The 19,906-nt window shown below is 34.7% G+C and overlaps 1 protein-coding gene across 6 annotated transcripts in view; it reads right to left on the bottom strand.

The window, feature by feature from the left end:
- The window catches only part of LOC140437434 (voltage-gated inwardly rectifying potassium channel KCNH6-like), a 713,853-nt gene that overhangs the window by 74,188 nt on the left and 619,759 nt on the right, over positions 1–19,906 (bottom strand). For all 6 annotated transcript variants that reach the window (XM_072526970.1, XM_072526969.1, XM_072526966.1 and 3 more), the window contains one exon: positions 3,527–3,768. In XM_072526970.1, the coding sequence (XP_072383071.1) occupies positions 3,527–3,768 (242 nt within the window). The remainder of the gene's footprint in view (positions 1–3,526; positions 3,769–19,906) is intronic.

Below are 19,906 nucleotides of genomic sequence, written 5' to 3' on the forward strand. Positions count from 1 at the left end.
ACACGTCCTGAACATTTTACTCAGAAAGAGCTGAGTGATCTTATCAGAGATTTAAACCTTTCAAAGGATTCTTCCGAGTTGCTTGCCTCCAGACTAAAGCAAAAGAATCTTCTTCACCCAGACACCAAAATTACATATTACCGTAATAAAGAAAAAGATCTTTTGCCTTTTTTTCTCAGCAAAATGATATGGTTTTTTGTAATAATATTAAAGGACTGTTAGACAAAATGGGTGTATCGGAATATACATTATATCACTGGCGTCTTTTTATCGACAGTTCCAAAAGAAGTTTAAAGTGTTTACATAATGGCAACAAATATGGAAGTTTACCAATTGGGCATTCTACAAAAATGAAAGAAGAATATAAAACAATTTCGCTGGTGCTAAAATACAAAATATCCTTGTTTCCTTTATCTTTGGGATAGCAGGGCTAAGGACCGATACTGGAGTAGAAGAAAATGGCATCCCAGAGATGCTTTAGTTCAAGGAGAAGCCAATATAGTTAACGAAGCATTGGTCGACGGAGAGAAAATAATATTACCTCAGTTACATATTAAACTAGAGCTGATGAAACAATTTGTAAAGGTCCTAGATCCTAAAGGTCAATTTTAACAAAAACAGTTGTCATATGAGTATTAACATTCATTACCTCCACAACCACGTAGACCGTTTCCCAGAAAATCTTGGTGACCTTAGTGAAGAACAAGGGGAACGCTTTCATCAAGATATCAAAACAATCGAAGAGAGGTATCAGGGGAGATGGGACACTCACATGATGGCAGATTACTGCTGGAGTCTTTAAAGGGACCGTCCTTTTAAAGCCTCTGCACGAAAATCATATAAAAGGAAGTTTTTAGGTGAAGCTGAATAGCAGATTTGTGCTGCGATTCTGGTAAGGTTAGATGAAAAGTTAAGTTTTTTTGACAGATATTTGTGATGATTTTTGGAAGTACATTGTTGTACAATAAATATCTTATTTTTTATGTAATATATATTTATGTAAGATATTTTAGTGTTTTGTTTATTTAATTGGTAGCAGCACTACATATATGTAGCTAGTGCTGCGTTAAATTACCCTATATGTTAGAAATGTGATCTGTTGTATGTCCTGAAAACGATTTGATAGAGCAAATCTGATGACATTTTTGGATTCAGCAAACCCAAATTACTTAAAAACAGTAAAAAAATTTCCGGCAGCAAACTGTGTGTTTACCAGTGTAATCTGCGTGTTGAATACAACGAAAATATCGCCAAGTACAGAGATCTAGAAATACAAATAAGGAGACAATGAAGAATGGAAAGTACCCAGACAGTACTTATTATTCTATCTACTAATGGTATTATTCCAAAAAATGTGTACGAAAATTTTTTGAAGAGATACTCCAGCATACCAGGGCTCGATAACACGGAAAGAGTCCAACCAGAGCTCAATCCTTTTGATACCGTAGGTATCTGGTATGAGTGAATTTTATCCTTAGAGGGTGTGTAAGTCGTATGACTAAGTCTGATAATAATAAACTTAGAGGTTGGGGTTGGAATTCGCAGATTTGATTGGATCAGATTCTGGGCGTGACGGTTCATTCAATTATGATAGCAATTCTTCAAAAGTTACGTCAAGAAAAAACATGCTGACCTAACTATTTAATTGCACAGGTTCATTGAAATCCAGAAATATACTAAAACGACAAAATTTAGACGTAATTATAATTTGATATTGTAGTAAATATTTGTATTATTCGTGCTGTCTACTTTATTAAATATAGCTGGAAATACAAATCCATTATTTACTTTTAAAAATCGTTATTTCATTGTTTTCAAAATAAAAGCTACATTCATATATAACATGACATGATGCAACACGAAAAGGTTTTATTTCACTAATTGTTAAATTTGGTACACGTACGTTCAATCAAAGTAGACTAAAGACACTGTGTAACAATTTTATATAATTACATTATGCTACATTATATTGGTTTCTGTTTTGAAGTAAGTACCTTTGAAGTACGTTAAATTGTTCACAATGTCAAAAATATTGATTGGTCGGTAATATTTAGTTTTGTTATTAATTTTGTGGTCCGTTACATAAACACATAAATGTTATAAAACCATTCTAATTGTAAATAGTAGTTTATAAATGTGTTTTATTGTTTAATTGACTTTTTTCTTACTATTTTCTTAATAAACTGCTTGGTAATAACTTTCTTCTTTTCAGCAATTAATATTAATTTGCAATGAGCGTGTATACCATTTTTCAAAGTAAAAACGTTGCACGTCACAATTTATATAAAGTGTACTTGTGTCACTTGTATTTAAAATTTCCAGAACATCAACTTTAGAGTTTAAATTTTCCTAAGTCAGCTAATAATACGAAACCCATACGGAACTGCTCGATCATTCATAGGCGTTAATATGGTATAATAATCAGAAGAATGTAATCATGATTATATTGGGAATTTTAGAATTATATTGATTAAATAACCATAAACATTTGTTATTATTAATAATATAAATTTTATGAAATAACTCTTTAAATCTAATATTACACAAAATAATAATTTTAATTAAATAGATTAGCCAATTGTACGCCAGTGATACGGCAATACTTCAAATTTCAATGACACTTTAGAATGTGGCAAAATTGTTTAAAGTGTTGCCGCTTTTGTAGAGTAAAAATTTCGTTTGTTTTGATTTCTTACACAATTTGATCACAATATATTATATATTAATAAATTGTATTTATAAACACATATTAAATTTAGCTTAATAGCTTTAAAAACTAATTATTGTTGTGTATTGTGATTGTGCTTTGTCAAAACAACTAAATAGTCTGTAGAAAACTGATATAAGCTTTAATATATTTTTTTGAACAAGAAATAATGGTGGGACATTTCTACTATTAATGCTCTAAAAGAGGTAAGTTTAAAATTTAGAATATATATTTTTGTATTAAAATGTTTTCTTATATATTTCAGTGTCTTGCAGTAATCTTAAAACTTAGTTTTTCTACTGTTAATAATATTTCTCAAGCTGTTAAAAATAGTTAACTTTTAAAATCAATTTTGAAAGTGTGATTATTTTCTTTATTTTAAAAATCCAATTGACTAGTGTATTGTGTTCTTAAATAGTTGACATTTTAAACATTCCTCACTTATTAACTATTCTGATGTTTTGGCAACGCTGTGGGATTCTGACGTCGTAAATCTTGAATAACGTGCAATCATTTTATATGAAAAATTCTATATGCATGATTGTATAGTACTTTGCAGCCACTTCCAGTAGGTGTCAAAATTTGACCAACAGCTCAAAATTAATTACTAAATTTACTAGTCAATTGGGACTGAGTTCAGTGAATAGAGTATAGTAAACATTTATAAACAACTATTATGATGGGATTAGTTCTTAAGGATAATAATAAATTCTAGGATTTTCACGTTCTGTTGATTTGACTGTCATCCATGATAAATCGTTCAATTTTCTTAGATGATTTAGAAACTATTTTGAACAATAATAATAGTCTTTTACTTACATCCTGCCAACATGACGCAAATAGTGAAGATCTTTTCTGCGTCTGTGTTGGGAGCCACGTTGCCAAATCCCACGCTTGTCAGAGAAGTGAACGTAAAATATAACGCAGTGACGTATCTGCTTCGTATGCTAGGACCTCCTGTATTGTTTGGTAGGTAATACTGTTGGGTGTCATTGGCTAAAATATCCAACCAGCCGATTTTAGTTGGGAGCATTGGTCTTTCGGCATTTCCTATTGCATACCTAGAACAATATTAGTAATGTCAAGTAAATGTATTTCCATAAATAAAAAATAAAAACAATGACTCCTACGTATAAAATTATTAACAGGATATATAATAGGAAAATATTTCAATATTTCACAGACATATTAAACAGGCCTTTTTTTTATATAAAATACACTTTTTTTTTGGTTTTATATTTTATTTAAGTACTCATTTAGATGACCTGCTTTTGCAAAGGGGTAAACATTTTCAGACGAGACCAGAATCTGTTAAATACGTATTATGCTAGCCAGCAAATATGTATTTTAAGAGAGCCAACAAAAGCTGCACAATTAGCACATGCCCGTCACATACTTGCTTTCGCTGGTAGCAGTGTTAGTTTTTCTTCCCCATATGTCCAATTAATAAAGGTGTCGTCAATGTACCATAGCCATAGTTTATATTTAAGCTCTGCTATTCCTATTGCTTGCATAAAAAAGTTTTATATTATCGGTAAGAGCAGTGAACCCATACGCGTTTCTTCAACTTATTTGTACCTTTGGTCTTTTTAGATAAAATATGTAGTATTCAAGCAGTACCTCGTTAGATTTGTTGTATCTTGTAATATTGGATATTTTCTGCGTATAATTTCTAATAATTCTTCTTTCGGAACATTGGTGAATAACGACAATATATCAAAGCTAACTAATAACTATCCAATCATGAAACTGATGTCCTTTATACGCTCGATAAAATGGCTTGTGTTCTTAACGCAAGAGTCGGCTTCCTCTGCGTATGATTATAGCTGGTTGGCTAGAAATTTTGTCTTTTTGCAGTGGTTGTACCGGTGATTCAATATCAATAGTGCTAATTGTTATCCGTAATTTATCCGTAGTTTTGGGCATCTTGATGACTTTTCTTGTGGAATGGCCATTGGAATTGGAATGAGCCATTCCAATGAAAAATTGTTCTTTCTTGATATTTGGGAAAGAAAGAAGTGTAAACACCCATATCATTCCAAAACAATGGCTTAAGTCTCCGTTCATAACTTAACCGAACAAACCTAACGAAACCTAACGTAAGAAAATGCTTTCACTATTGAACCATCAGATTAAAAATCCACACTCTAAAGATATTCTTGAAAATTATAAATCAAAGGATTTTCAGAAAACTGGAGCAAGATATTAGTAACACTCAGTTTGACTTCAGAAACACAATTGGTACGAGAGAGCCCTTGTTTTCCCTTAATGTATTGACGCAAAGAAGTATGAATGTTAACCAACCTCTTCATATCTGATTACAATAAAACATTTAACGAAGTCGTACATAATCGCCTCCTACAGCAACTTCAGGATAAAATCTGGATATGAAAGATATTAGAATAATATCAAACCTTTACTTTAATCAAGTTGCAACTAGAAAAGTTGGCAAAGATCTATCAGAAGGTAAGGCAGGGCTGCATACTTTCTCCGGTGTTCTTTAACCTATATTCAAAAGAGATAGTTCAAAAAGCTCTCAAGGAAACATAAAGTAGAATTAAAGTAAAGTATAATTAAAATGAAAATATATCTTTTTAAATTTTTAACATCTTTTTTTATTATTTATTGCATTATTATTATTTTTTTTTGATTTCTATAGACTTTAGGAGCTCCTTCTTTTTCATGTTCACTTTTTAGGATTTTAGTTTTGTCACAATCAAACTTATTTTTGTTCGTTTTCGTGCTTTGTGAGGGCGGTTGAGTTTTTTTTTTAATATTTGTGAGAACATATTCTTGAGTTAAGTAGTTAAATAGTTTGTCCAATATATACCGCATCGCAATACGAGCAGGGATTTTCATATACAAAATGCGATTTTTTTAATAGAGGGGTTTTTGTTTTTAGTTTTGTAAAACTCTTTTCAAAAGATTGTGTCTACGAGCAACTGTAATGTTATGTTTAGACAGAAGATTTGCAAGCTGTTCTGATAAATATTTAATATAGGGGAGAGACATATAGTCTTTTTTGCCATATTAGTTTTGTTATTATTCTTGATATTGTAAAATGTATGCAGTCGCAATTTAAAAGTGGTTTCGATAAGGTGGTGTGGGTATGAATGAAGTATTAATTAAAGTATGAATTAAGTGCTGTTTTTGATTTTTTTATAGGCTGAGGTCTATTGATAGAATCGGATTATCCTATAGCTCTGTCGGGGAGGCCGATAACTACAGATTTCTTTTGAGACAAGTATGATGAGAGTTAAAATTGAGGTATCTTGACGACCATGTTATTTTGGTGTACCATAAAGTAGTTATAGTACCTACTATTTTCTCTATTTAAAGACAGGTCCAGAAAATTGATAGACTTTTGATAAAATGCTTTTTAGTCAATATTATATTTTGAAAAAGGCATGAATATCCTGCCGAAACGTCGAAAAAAGTCAATAAAAATGTCTAGATGATAGTATCATAGACAATCTTTATTTATGAACCAAGAAATAATTATATATATATATATATATATATATATATATATATATATAAATATAAATATATATATAAACTAAGGTACACTCGAAGAGTGGTGGGTTTTTCGGTCAAAGTGGAGAAATAAAAGACAAAGAAGGTGGCTACTTCATCTGTTTATTGAAGACGTTTCGCTTTCTGCTCAGAAAGCATCATCAGTTCATCTAAGAAGAACAATATGAAACCAAACATCCATAGAGAAGTTACAACAAAAGTGTGTTGACCTTTTACCTTACAAAGACATGTAGCAGTCAATGATGTTAAAAATATGAAAAAACTTACGAAACTGAACATTCAGAGTTAACGTTGTATAAAATAATTAATTGAAACTAGGTATAGTTTGCAATTTAACAAAATTAGCACAGCAAAAGAACATGTGATAAAAATACATGTATAAAAAAGTTATTATAAAAACTTAAGTAAAAAACATTAAGGTTTATTTTAAAGTGTAAAGAACTAAAAAGATCATACGAATGCACTTCCAACAAATTTATTTAATAAATTAGATTTTAATTTTAACTTTAGGTAACATTATAAGTTATTTAAGATTAATAGTAATAAGATAAAATGAAGTTACCAGTCTTTAGCTTACTGAGTCTCGCCGATAAATGAATTTACAGGTTTAACACCCACGCAAACACGTGAAGAGAAGTGGCCTTGAGGTCAAAGTGACATAAACAGCAAGGCAACCTACCAACCTCTATATATAAGGCGGTATATTCAAAAAATGTGATAAATTTGGTTGACAGCTTGTCGTTAAAAAACCAAACAATGAAAGGAAAAGGTGGTTAAAATCACCACTCACCCCAACAGTGATTGATCTGTCAACAAAGAACAAAGCATGCGAAGTCAATCCAAAATATCATATATTATAATATTATGACGTCACTAGTTAGCCAGCTAACAGGTGAAGATTAATACAACTTCCACAGTCCAAAGGTTGAAACATTTAGGACCGTAATGAAAAAGATTCTATGAATCAATTTCAGTTTAATTTTATCAAACAAGTTCATCAAAAAGAACAATTACTTAATTATGTAAAAGTGATATTGACAAATATTAATAAAATATAAGTTGATAAATCTTAGTTAAGGAAGGAATAATTTATTTTATTTTATTTTTATTTAAATTTATTATATGAAAATGTAATAACAAAACCCCAATGTGGGACAAAATTTAAGTAAACAACATATCAAGCCTAATTTTGTAAAATTAATGCATGATAAATTTGACTCAAATTACTAATGTCGGTTCTCTTATTAAGCGTATTAGGATGTTTTAATATTGAACACATTTCTAAAAACTGTCTTTTAACGAGATTGCGTTCAGTGCCAAGAATTTTAACTTCATTAAAGTTTACTTCGTGGTTAGTGTTGATAGCATGTTGGGCAAGAGCACAAGTATGCTTAGATAAATTAATATCACTGCGGTGAGTCGTAAGACGCCCTCTCAGTGATCTCCCTGTCTGACCGATGTAACATGAGTTACACTCAGCACAAGGTATATGATATATTACATTAACTTGTTCCAGAAGGGACAGAGGTGTTTTAGTTTTAGAAAACAAATTCCTGACAGTCTTAGCATTCTTAATAGCAATTTTAACCGGTACGTTGTTATGGGTGTACAGTTTAACGAGTTTCTCAGTAACTTGAGGAAAATAAGGTAAAGATGAGTAATGGGTAGTTGGATTCCCAAGTACAGTATTAGGCAGAACAGTGTTATTAATTGAATTATTTGATATTATTCTGAGTTGGTCACCATTGGGTATGTCATTTAAAGAAGAACCATAACTTTGAGTATAAAGGTATTTATTAATAAGGGAGGATGGATAGGAATTCTCAATCAGAATATTTTTAAGTAATTGAAAGGATTCCCTTCGATTAATCGGATGTATCAGTCTATTTAGCCTGCAGCTTAAAGCTTTAATAAGGTTTAATTTATATTTAAAGGGATGACAAGAGTGGTAGTTGAGAAACCTATTAGAGGCCATTGGTTTCCTGTACCAACTTGTAGTAAGGGTGTTATCTCCCATTCTAATGACACGCATGTCTAAGAAGGGAATACTATTTGTGTTAGAGTCCTCAAGTTCAACAGTGAACTATAAATGAGGATCAAACTCATTGAATAAAGACAAGGTGGCCTGAATCTTGTCTGGAGGTAAGGCTAGTAATAAGTCATCAACATACCGTTTAATAAAAGGGATTTGGAAATCTAAACGACCAAGCCGGTCAGATACTAAATCATCCAGTACATAATTAACCAGGATGGGAGAGATTGAGGAACCCATAGGTGTCCCAAAAATTTGAAGGTAATATTTGTCGTTGAAGACCAAAAAATTAGTGTCAAATATTAATTGTAAAAGTTCTGCAAATACATCCCAGGATACAGGATATATATATATATATATATATATATATACAAAACTCAAATATTTGGGTGTGCAGCGAAAGATAGGACAAAGAAGTACTCTTTTTAGTAAACCAAGCTTTCGCAAATCTTTATTTGCATCATCAGGGTGCTACAATAAACAAAATTAGTACAAAATACAGAAAAAGAATTGTTGTTTTGCATCTTACACTAATTGAGGTTAGTTGTCGTGATGTTTATCAAATGAAATGAGCAACTCATTTGACCCCTACAATTGATGGCGAAAACTATCCAAAATTGTTTTTTAAAAAACGTTCTTTAACAAATACATATTTAAAACACTTTAAAACACATATACATGAACACTTAAATAAAATTATGTTAAAATAATTACAGAACATGTCATAAAATAAAATTTAGGTTATAAACATTCTTATCAGAAACAAAAGAATTGTTTGTAAATTCGTTACTGTCAACTTAAAACGATAGAACGTTAGATCTTAATGATAACAATGTAAAGGTAATAGTATACCTGATAGACGCTGAACTTCTTGAAACAGAAAAGGTAAAAAGACTTATTTTAGAAGAAGTAGGAGAGGTATTGTAGGTATATCTCATATATAATGAAACTTATATTGTTGATGATGAATTGTCTGTATTAGTAGATTCGTGTTTATCCAAAGTTAACAATAATGAATATAAGTTGCTTAAATTATTGGTATCTGCCTTTTTGTTAATGGTTTCTTTTTCTTGAAAAATGAAAGCCATCTCGAGAAACAATCTTTTTAAATAATTGCTCTCCGTGGATAGGATTTTTACATTTGGAAAATCGAAAGAGTGCCCTGTTGTGTTAGCATGTGTGGCTAGAAACTTTTTGGGAGGTGTGACCTATATAAGAACCTTCACAGCCCAAACAATTAAGTTTGTAGACAACATCACTTTTATCTAAGTTTGGTACTTTATCTTTCAATGACTTGTACAAAGATCCCACAACTAGAGTGCTTTTATAAGCAATTTTTAAGCAAAATTTATAAATTTATAAGCAAAAAAATTTTGTATTTTGTACTAATTTTGTTTATTGTAGCACCCTGATGATGCAAATAAAGATTTGTGAAAGCTTGGTTCACTAAAAAAGAGTACTTCTTTGTCCTATCTTCCACTGCACACCCAAATATTTGAGTTTTGTATTCTATTTGATCAGCGTTGATGACAAGCGTTTATCGCTTTTTCACTATATATATATATATATATATATATATATATATATATATATAATACAATGTTTAGGGAAGTAAATATTTATCAAAAAGTTGATATTAAAATATACATAGTCCGGCGCATAATCTCATGAAATAACCAGTGTATTTAAGTTAAATATACTTGCTCAGAGGTACGGTTAGTTTCCACTCGTAATACCAAGAAAATAAATATTCATATTATACTCATTATTATTTATACATTGTGGTTTCATAAACTATTGTATACAAATAAAACTTTGGTTAAATTCCAAATAATATAAAAGCAACTGTTATGAGTTAGATCACATGTTAAATCCAGCTGAATAAATTTAACAGCCATTAAATTTGACGCTTTGTGGATTTACGACCGTCTTACGTTTATTTGGTTACATTATAAACTAAAGTTGATCATCATTAAAATAGTTTATAACAATAAAATATAGTGTAAAGCAGTGTTTTAGTACTGAATTGTAATTTAAGCTGCTCCTGGAGCTGTAATACTATAAAATAATAAAATAATATTAGTCAAGACATTAAAAGCGATGGAAAGACAATATTTTGCACATTTTGCTTTTTTTCGAAAATTCTATCTATATGTTCCTTTTTTGTTAAAATTGTGTGCTTCTACTCATACTACAGAAAACTATACAAAACTTCTGAAACACTTAACAAAGTAACCAGTCACCAAGGATACGTACTAGAAGTCCATCTGGAAAAAGTAGAATCGACAATAACAAAAATAAAAAGCGGTAAAGTAGTAAAGTATGAACTGCTTAAATATGCTGGCAAAAAAACCTGAAAAATCTTTGCAGGCATATTTACAAACTGTCTAAGATCAAGATGTGTATCAGACCACTGTAATGCACCAAATATAATACTTGTTTATAATAAAGGTAGCAAAAAACAGTAAACCCATATGTCAGAGACACTCAGTAGATTATTTTTTATAATTTATGGCTTAAGTCGAGTATTATTGCTTATTGCACTCAAAAGATGTTTATTCTGAATATTAGGGCGACGTGGTTTTTATGTTTATGTTTCACGTCGAGAGTGTGTAATTAAATTTAACGACTTCCCGCTTTGATTATGTTTTTATTTCGGCGAAGCCGTGGCATGTTTATATTAATTTAAAAGATTGTAAAATCAGTACCTTTTTGAACTTATCACCGATATATTCTTTAGAATTATTTCATTTTAAAACCGCCTGTAATTTTTGAATAGAAGTTATTGTTGATAATTTTGGACTTTTATTCCATCGAACGATATTGATGTAGAACGGGTAGATCTACATTGATACAACCAACATTTGGCGACCGTGACAGGACGGGCAGTTTACGGGAATAATCGTTTTTGAGTATACCGGGTGTGCCGAAAGTGTAGTGATCTAACCGGACACCCTTGACCGCACGTTTAATTTGTTGTTGTTCCGATAAACGTGTGTAGTTTGTTCAAGTGTGCATTGTGAATCATGGATCAAAACAAAAAGCACCGTAAAGTACTCCGTACCACCTTTACTAAATCGGCGAAAGAGTTGGAAGAGCTGTTGTCGGCGCCGGAAGGAAAGGTACGTTTAATCGTGGTGACCTTAGAAATTTTGAAACAAAAATATGAGGATCTAAGGAAAGTTGACAGCGATATATACCAGTGTCTGTTGGAAAGTGATGAAAGTGAAGCAGACTTGTTGGCAGAGATAGATGGCAGCGAAGTTTATCTAAGGAAATTTACCGACCTGAACACACAGGCTGAGGATTTTCTACAGAAGCCGCGGGACGAGCCAGGTGAAGAGGTAGACTCCATGGCCTCGGAAAGTAGTGTAGGCAGCAGATCAGGTAGGCGTAAATTTAAATTACCTACTCTAGAACTTAAGAAGTTTGATGGAAATATCAGAAACTGGTTGCCCTTCTGGTCCCAGTTTCAAAAGATACATAATGATCCGGATATAGATTTAAATGATAAAGTGGAATATCTGGTCCAATGTACGTTAATGGGTAGTCGGGCAAGACAGTTAGTTGATAGTTTTCCAGCCACTGGGAACAATTATGGTAAAATGGTAGACTGTCTTCTTTCGCGATTTGGGCGGGATGATTTGCAAATAGAGGTATACGTGCGGGAGTTGCTAAAATTAGTAATTAATAACACCTCGTCTGGCAATAAAAGGGATCTATCTTTGTTGTACGACAATCTCGAAACTCAATTACGGGCGTTAGAAACACTTGGGATAAAATCAGATAATTACGCGGCGATGCTGTTTCCGTTAGTAGAATCGTGTTTACCATCGGAACTATTGAGAGTTTGGCAACGTATTCCCGAGGGACCCGAGGTCGCTGGATCACAAGCTTTTATAAATACGGTGGGCGTTTCTACTATAGAAAATCGACTTAACAATCTCATGCACTTTTTGAAAAGGGAAGTCGATAATGAACAGCACATTTCTTTAGCGGTGGAAGGCTTTGATCTACCTAGTGCAGCAAATAGAGATGTTAAACGGCCTAGTCAGAAATCGCGGATACCACAAGAAAACTTTTCTACGGCAATGGGTCTAATAAATTCAGAAGTGACAACGAAGTGCCTTTTTTGCCAAAATTCGCACGACAGTACTGGCTGCTTTAAAGCTCAGAAGTTGACCTACGAGCAAAAAAGAAATATTTTGGCACAAAAGGGTGCATGCTTTCGATGCTTAAAAATTGGCCATCAAGCTCGAAAATGTCGAGGTCATTTAAGTTGCTTAGTTTGTAGTAGATCACATGTTTCTCTAATGTGTCCGACACTTTCATTTAATAGAACAAAGGCAAATAATTTGGAGCAAAAACAACAAGATGATACGGTAGCGAAAGTCGATCAGGCACTTGCGAATAGTTCTAATATGAACACACAGGTTTTTTTGCAGACGCTGCGCGTAAAAATGACTCATTTAGGTAAATCGAGACATGTGCGAGCATTGATTGATACTGGATCGCAGAAATCATATATTTTGAAGGCGACAGCTAAATTTTTGGGATATCAGTCAAAAGGAAAAATTAGTCTCGTTCATGGGTTATTCGGAGGAAGTAATTTGATGCAAAATCATGATTGCTATGACGTGGAATTAAATCACGATACTTATAGTTGTACCTTTGAAGCACTGGATCAAGCTGTTATTTGCAATAGTGTATCTTCCATATTCGATGGGCCCTGGACGGAAGAGCTTCGTAAATTAAATATTGAAATATCTGACTCATATGATTCTACTCCAATTGAACTTTTGATAGGATCAGATATCGCGGGCAAACTTTACACTGGAAGAAGACATATTTTGAATTGTAACTTGGTAGCGATAGAGACCCTATTAGGCTGGACTCTAATGGGAAAGATACCAGTTGAAACGCATAGTAACTTATCTATGATCTCGCTCTCTCTTTTTGTCAATAATGCCCCTATTACGAATCTTTGGGAGCTCGACGTACTAGGCATAAATGATCCAATGGAAAGAAAGACTCGCGATGAAACCGCATTAGCAGCAAAGAAACTTTTTCTGGAAACCATTTCTGTTGACACCGATGGACGATATGAAGTTAGGCTCCCATGGTTGGAGGGACATCCAGCGCTGCCTAGTAACTATCACTTGGCAAAAAGTAGATTAGATAACACGGTGAAGAAGATTACTAAGGATGGTTATTTTGAGGCATATGACCAAGTATTTCAAGAGTGGTTAAATGACAATATTATTGAGGAGGTAGTGGAGGAGCAAAGGAACCAGGAAGCTCATTACCTACCACACCGGCCAGTGATTAAACCAAGTAGCATTACTACGAAAATACGACCAGTTTTCGATGCATCAGCCAGAGAAAAGGATAGCCCTTCTTTGAACCAGTGTCAGAAATTTGGAGTAACTTCAGACATTAGCAAAGCTTTTCTACAGATCAGTGTACATCCGAAAGACAGAGATTTCCTTCGATTTCTATGGTATGATAAGGAGAACAACCTTAAAGTGTTTCGTCATCGACGGGTAGTGTTTGGAATCAACAGTAGCCCGTTCTTGTTGGGAGCTTCATTAGAATATCATCTGTCAAAACTTGTGGATGAGTATGACTCGAAAGCTTCTTTTACTACAGACACTGTTAAGAAACTGTCAAACAGTTTTTACGTGGACAACTGTGTTACTAGTGTTGCTAGTGAAATAGAATTGAAAACCTTTATCAAAGAGGCAAATATGATAATGGCTAAAGGAAAATTCGACTTAAGAGGGTGGGAGTTTACTCACCAAGTTCAAAATGATTCCTTTAACATTTTTACGGTGGTTCTGGGAATTAAGTGGAACAAGCTGGATGACACTTTATCTATAAACCAAGACGACGAAGATATCGAACAGATTTTAAGTAAATCGGTAACCAAAAGATTGATGCTATCCCAAGCACAACGAATATTTGACCCCATAGGTTACAGTTGCCCAGTCACCCTACTACCAAAGCTGTGGTTACAGAAAACATGGGAGAAGCAACTGGGATGGGACACGCCGGTTGACGAGGAACTGGAAACTCTTTTCCGTAGCTGGATAAAACAGCTTTCTTATCTAAATGCAATAAAGATACCTAGGTGGATAAACGCTGGTACTGAGGAAGCAGAACACTGGACGTTTCATACATTTTGCGATGCCAGCAAGGAAGCCTTTTCCGCTGTGGTATTTTTGAGAGGAATTAGGGACGGGCGTGTATTCGTACATCTCTTAGCGGCTAAATCAAGGGTAGCCCCAATAAAAAGGCTGTCAATACCTCGTCTGGAGTTAATGGCTGCGGTGATTGGTGTAAGGCTATATACTACTGTCAAGGAAAGCCTCAACATTGAAATGGAATCTTTTTTCTGGAGTGACTCGACCACCGTACTGTCATGGATAAGGAGACCCGAGGAATGGTCCACATTTGTCTGGAATCGTGTGTCAGAGATACGGAAATTATCTCATGGTGAAAACTGGCACCACGTTCCTGGTAGACTGAATCCTGCTGACCTTCCATCGCGGGGTTGTTCAGCCAAGCAGTTACTCGAATCAAGATGGTGGGAGGGGCCACAATGGCTTTATGAGGACCTGGCGATTGATCCTCAAGTAGATCTGGATTACAATGAAGATGAGATCAATCAAGAGAGGAAGGTCAAATTGGTTGCCACATTAATTAATGATGAGCATTCGAAGATGTCATTAGATGATTGGCATTTTGGTTACTTTTCCCAATATCTGAAGACTCTCCGTATGTGTGCATGGATATTCCGATTTCTTCATAACTCAAGAAATAAAGATCGACTCAGAGGTCACTTATGCTCCGAGGAAATTGACCGAGCCGAAATTTTTGTTCTTCGTATAGTGCAAAAGGAGTCCTTCTGCGATAAGAACGATAAACGACTATGTGGCATGGACGTTTACAAAGATGATGATGACTTAATTCGACTAAAGTCACGGATCAGTAACAGAAGCGACTGTAAAAGCTTTCTATTTCCCATAGTTTTGCCTGCCAAACATTTTTTGGTCAATCAGCTTATATTCAGAGAACACTTAAAATCATGTCATAGTGGGACACAGGGACTTATGAGCAGATTACGTCAAAATGATTGGATTCTAGGAGGACGTCGGACTATAAAATCTGCAATTTCCAATTGTGTCGTGTGCAAGAGACAAAATGCCAAACCTTTTATCGTGAGTGCACCTCCATTACCAGTTGATCGTGTTCGAGATGCCAACGCGTTTGAAATAACAGGGGTTGATTTCGCAGGCCCTCTATATCTGAGGACTGGGGAAAAGGTGTGGGTATGCCTCTTCACATGTGCCGTGTATCGTGCCGTACACCTTGAACTTTGTACTGCATTATCGGTTGTTAGTTTTATGCAGGCTTTACGACGCTTTATTGCCAGACGGGGTCGTCCAAAGACTATTTATAGTGATAATGGGACCAATTTTGTTGGTACTGAAAATGCCTTTCTTCGAGTGGACTTTGAGAAAATCGCCGAGAGCAGTAGTGTCGAACGTATTCAATGGCGATTTAACCCTCCTACGGCCGCGTGGTGGGGAGGATTTTGGGAAAGACTTGTGGGGGTTTTGAAGCAGTTATTGCGCAAAGTGTTAGGACAGGCCTCGCTAGACTACGAAAGTTTAATGACGGTAATTTGCGATTGCGAAGCCATCATCAATTCAAGGCCACTTACCTCTTCTAATGACCCAAACGACTTGATACCTTTAACACCCATGATGTTTCTTAGAGACCAGACAGAGAGTGGGGTTCCAGACTGTGATGCTGTTGACCAAAAGGCTCTATCTAGGAAAGTGGTGTACAGACAAAAACTGGTTGATGATCTTCGACGAAGGTTTCGCAACGAGTATTTAGGCCAGTTAAAGTTATGGTTTAAAGGAAGAAGTAGCCAACAAGTTAAAGTGGGAGACATGGTCTTGGTTGGCAATGATCAAGATAAGCGAATCAATTGGCCACTTGGTCGAGTAGTCGAACTTCTTCCTGGAAAAGATAAGCAAGTGCGACTTGTGAGAGTTAATACCGAAAGGGGACAATTTCTGAGACCTGTGCAACGCTTGTACCCTTTGGAATGCATAGTCAATTCTATCCGAAGAGAGGGCAATTCGAACAACTTGGACTCTGAGGGAAACAACGACCCAGGCATCTCTTCTCGAGCCCAGTGGAAAGAAGTTGAGGTGCGCGCGGTTGAAAGTGCAAACGAGTGTGATGACGCGAAGACGGGAGTGTCTAAAAGCAGAGTACCCGAAACGCACAAAAGTGCAAACGAGTGTGATGACGCGAAGACGGGAGTGTCTAAAAGCAGAGTACCCGAAACGCATAAAAGTGATACGCGCTACGTTACGCGGAGTGGGCGTAAGGTTAAAACATCTGCTAGATATACTGACTTTTTTATGAACTAGTTTGTAGAATGTTTTAATTTTCTTGTGTTTTATTGTTTCTGTTTCTTGTGTAGTAGGTTTTCTTTTATTTTTTATGTTGTTGTCTCTGATTGTTTGTGAGTCACGTTTCTTATTGTAACTTTGCCTCAGGTGGGAGGATGTCAGAGACACTCAGTAGATTATTTTTTATAATTTATGGCTTAAGTCGAGTATTATTGCTTATTGCACTCAAAAGATGTTTATTCTGAATATTAGGGCGACGTGGTTTTTATGTTTATGTTTCACGTCGAGAGTGTGTAATTAAATTTAACGACTTCCCGCTTTGATTATGTTTTTATTTCGGCGAAGCCGTGGCATGTTTATATTAATTTAAAAGATTGTAAAATCAGTACCTTTTTGAACTTATCACCGATATATTCTTTAGAATTATTTCATTTTAAAACCGCCTGTAATTTTTGAATAGAAGTTATTGTTGATAATTTTGGACTTTTATTCCATCGAACGATATTGATGTAGAACGGGTAGATCTACATTGATACAACCAACACCATAAGTCTACTATAAATCATATACAAGATATTCACAAAGATCATCAACAACAGATTAACAAACGCATTAGAGGTTACATGAGAGAAAGTTTGGTTGGTTGGTTTTAGAAGTAGATTCAGTACCATAGATCATACTCATACAATTCGATAACTAATTAGTAGAGCTAAAGAATATGAAATACCACTAGCCTTTAACCTTTATAGACTTTGAGAAGTCTTTCGATTCTATATATCAGAAATCAGTAATAGAAACTTTAACCCACCAAAGACATCGACTCCATATCCTAACAAATATTCTCCAAAATAACAATATCCTCCAAACTCTTTACGGGAACCCTAGAAAACATGAACGAAAATATGTTCATCAAAATAAACTGTAAGAGAACTGTAATAACTGTAATAAGAATGGAAGTATTGGAAACCATCAAGACACGTAAGCTGCAATACCTGGGGCATGTTATGCGTAATGAGAGATACAACCTACTTCAATTGATTATACAAGGGAAAATCCAGGGCAAGAGAAGTGTAGGAAGAAAAAAACTCTCATGGTTGCGTAACTTGAGGGAATAGTACGGATGCACATCAATTGAACTATTCAGAGCAGCAGCATCTAAGATCAGAATAGCCATGATGATTGCCAACCTCCGTCGCGGAGATGGCACGTGAAGAAGAAGAAGAAAATAAACTGGCAGAACAAAGGCCTATCAATTGATCGATAGTCATCTGTGATTTTCCGACATCATTCTGATTGCTAATAATCCTGCAGAACTACAAGAACTTATAATAAAGTTAGCATAAAAATGAAGTTGGCAAAAACAGAAACAATTTACAATGAGTTAATGGATGTCCAAAATATAATAATAAACAACACTGATAAACTTGGGTTAGCATCTTGTGGTAAAAAGGCTGTAATGTCGAAATGCAGAATGTAACTCCATCTCAAGAGAAAAGAGCACTGGATCAGTGTATGCTACCAATTATTACTTACTGCTGCGAAACTTGGACTATACAGAAAGAAATAATAGCAAAACTCAAAGGCACTAAGCGTCAATGGACCGATGTATCTTAGGCATAACAAAGAGAGACCGCAAAAGAATAGAATAGATTGCAATATAATACAACCCAGGTTATATAATCCACAAAATCAAATCTCTAAAATGGCAGTGGGCGGGAAATTGAACGAGAAGAACTGACAATGGCTGCACTAGAATTACACTGTGGTATCCAATAGCCATCAAGAGACCAAGGCGACTTCCAAACTTAAGATAGGGCTATGCCATAAAGAAACAAGCAGGTTCATGACACATAGAAGCGATTACCAGACAATCTTGGGCAGAAATAAAGGACGACTATGTAAGGGAGGCTGCAACCATATATATAAATATATAATATATACACTTCTCCAAGAAATTAACGCACCACTTTGAAATATTAAAATATTTTATTAGCGTTAATAAAAATTTTCATTTTAATGTTATATTTTACAAGCCCCTTGTATATGCTATTTATACACTCTATATTTATTGACTGTGTTTTATCGCTATAGTTTTTTTTGCAACAAAACAAAAAGAAGCACAAAATGTACTAATTCTATAAATATAGTAATTCTATAAATAAGTGTTCACGAATTTTATTCGGCTACTGCTTAATTGTTGATTATTGTTAAAATTGTGTTTATTATGGAGCGTCAATCACGTAACTTAACCCGAGATGAATGTGCCCAAGCAGTGATACTGTCGGAAGAAGATTGGAGTTACCGAAGAATTGGTCGTCGGTTTAATGTGTCCCACACATCCATCTCACGGGTGTTAGAAAGATTCCTCGAAACAGGGTATCATACTCGCAGACCAGGGCAAGGACAAAACCGGGTAACTACCCCTATTCAAGATCGATTTTTAAGAACTTCTGCTCTTCGACAACGTTTTGTAACACATCGAAGTCTACAAATTCAGCTTCGAGACGTGCATTCTATACAAATTAGTACTTAAACTGTTTGACAGCGACTTAGGGAATACAACTTAACACCTAGGATTGCCACCCGAGGTCTTCTATTAACTGCAGAGCATCGAAGGGGGAGACTACATTTTGCCAGAGAACACGTTAATTGGTTAGAGGCTGACTGGGAACGAGTGCTATTTACTGATGAATCCCGATTTTGTTTGTATAATAACGACAGACGTGTTCGTGTGTTGCGACGACCCAACGAACGATATGCTCAGTGTAATATCTCACACACCACATTTTTTGGTGGAGGATCCGTTATGGTGTGGGGTGGTATTTCTTTGACCGCAAGTACGGACCTAGTTGTGATAAAAAATGGAACTGTTACAGCTGAAAGGTACATATTGGAGATCCTGGACCAACATGTAGTACCATTCGCTCCTTATATCGGTGAAAATTTCTTACTAATGCAAGATAATGCCAGACCTCACGCTGCACAGATTGTCAGAAATTATCTAGAAGAGGTAGAAATTAACACTATGAAATGGCCAGCACATAGTCCGGATTTAAATCCGATTGAAAATCTCTGGAATATTCTTGGTAGGCGATTAAGAGCGACACCGATCCAACCAAACAACTTACAGGAAGTGGGAGAGACGCTGATCCAGATTTGGAGAGAACTAGACCAAAATGAAACACGGCAATTAATTTT

This window comes from Diabrotica undecimpunctata, chromosome 3 (assembly GCF_040954645.1).
Source record: "Diabrotica undecimpunctata isolate CICGRU chromosome 3, icDiaUnde3, whole genome shotgun sequence".
Lineage (NCBI taxonomy): Eukaryota > Metazoa > Arthropoda > Insecta > Coleoptera > Chrysomelidae > Diabrotica > Diabrotica undecimpunctata.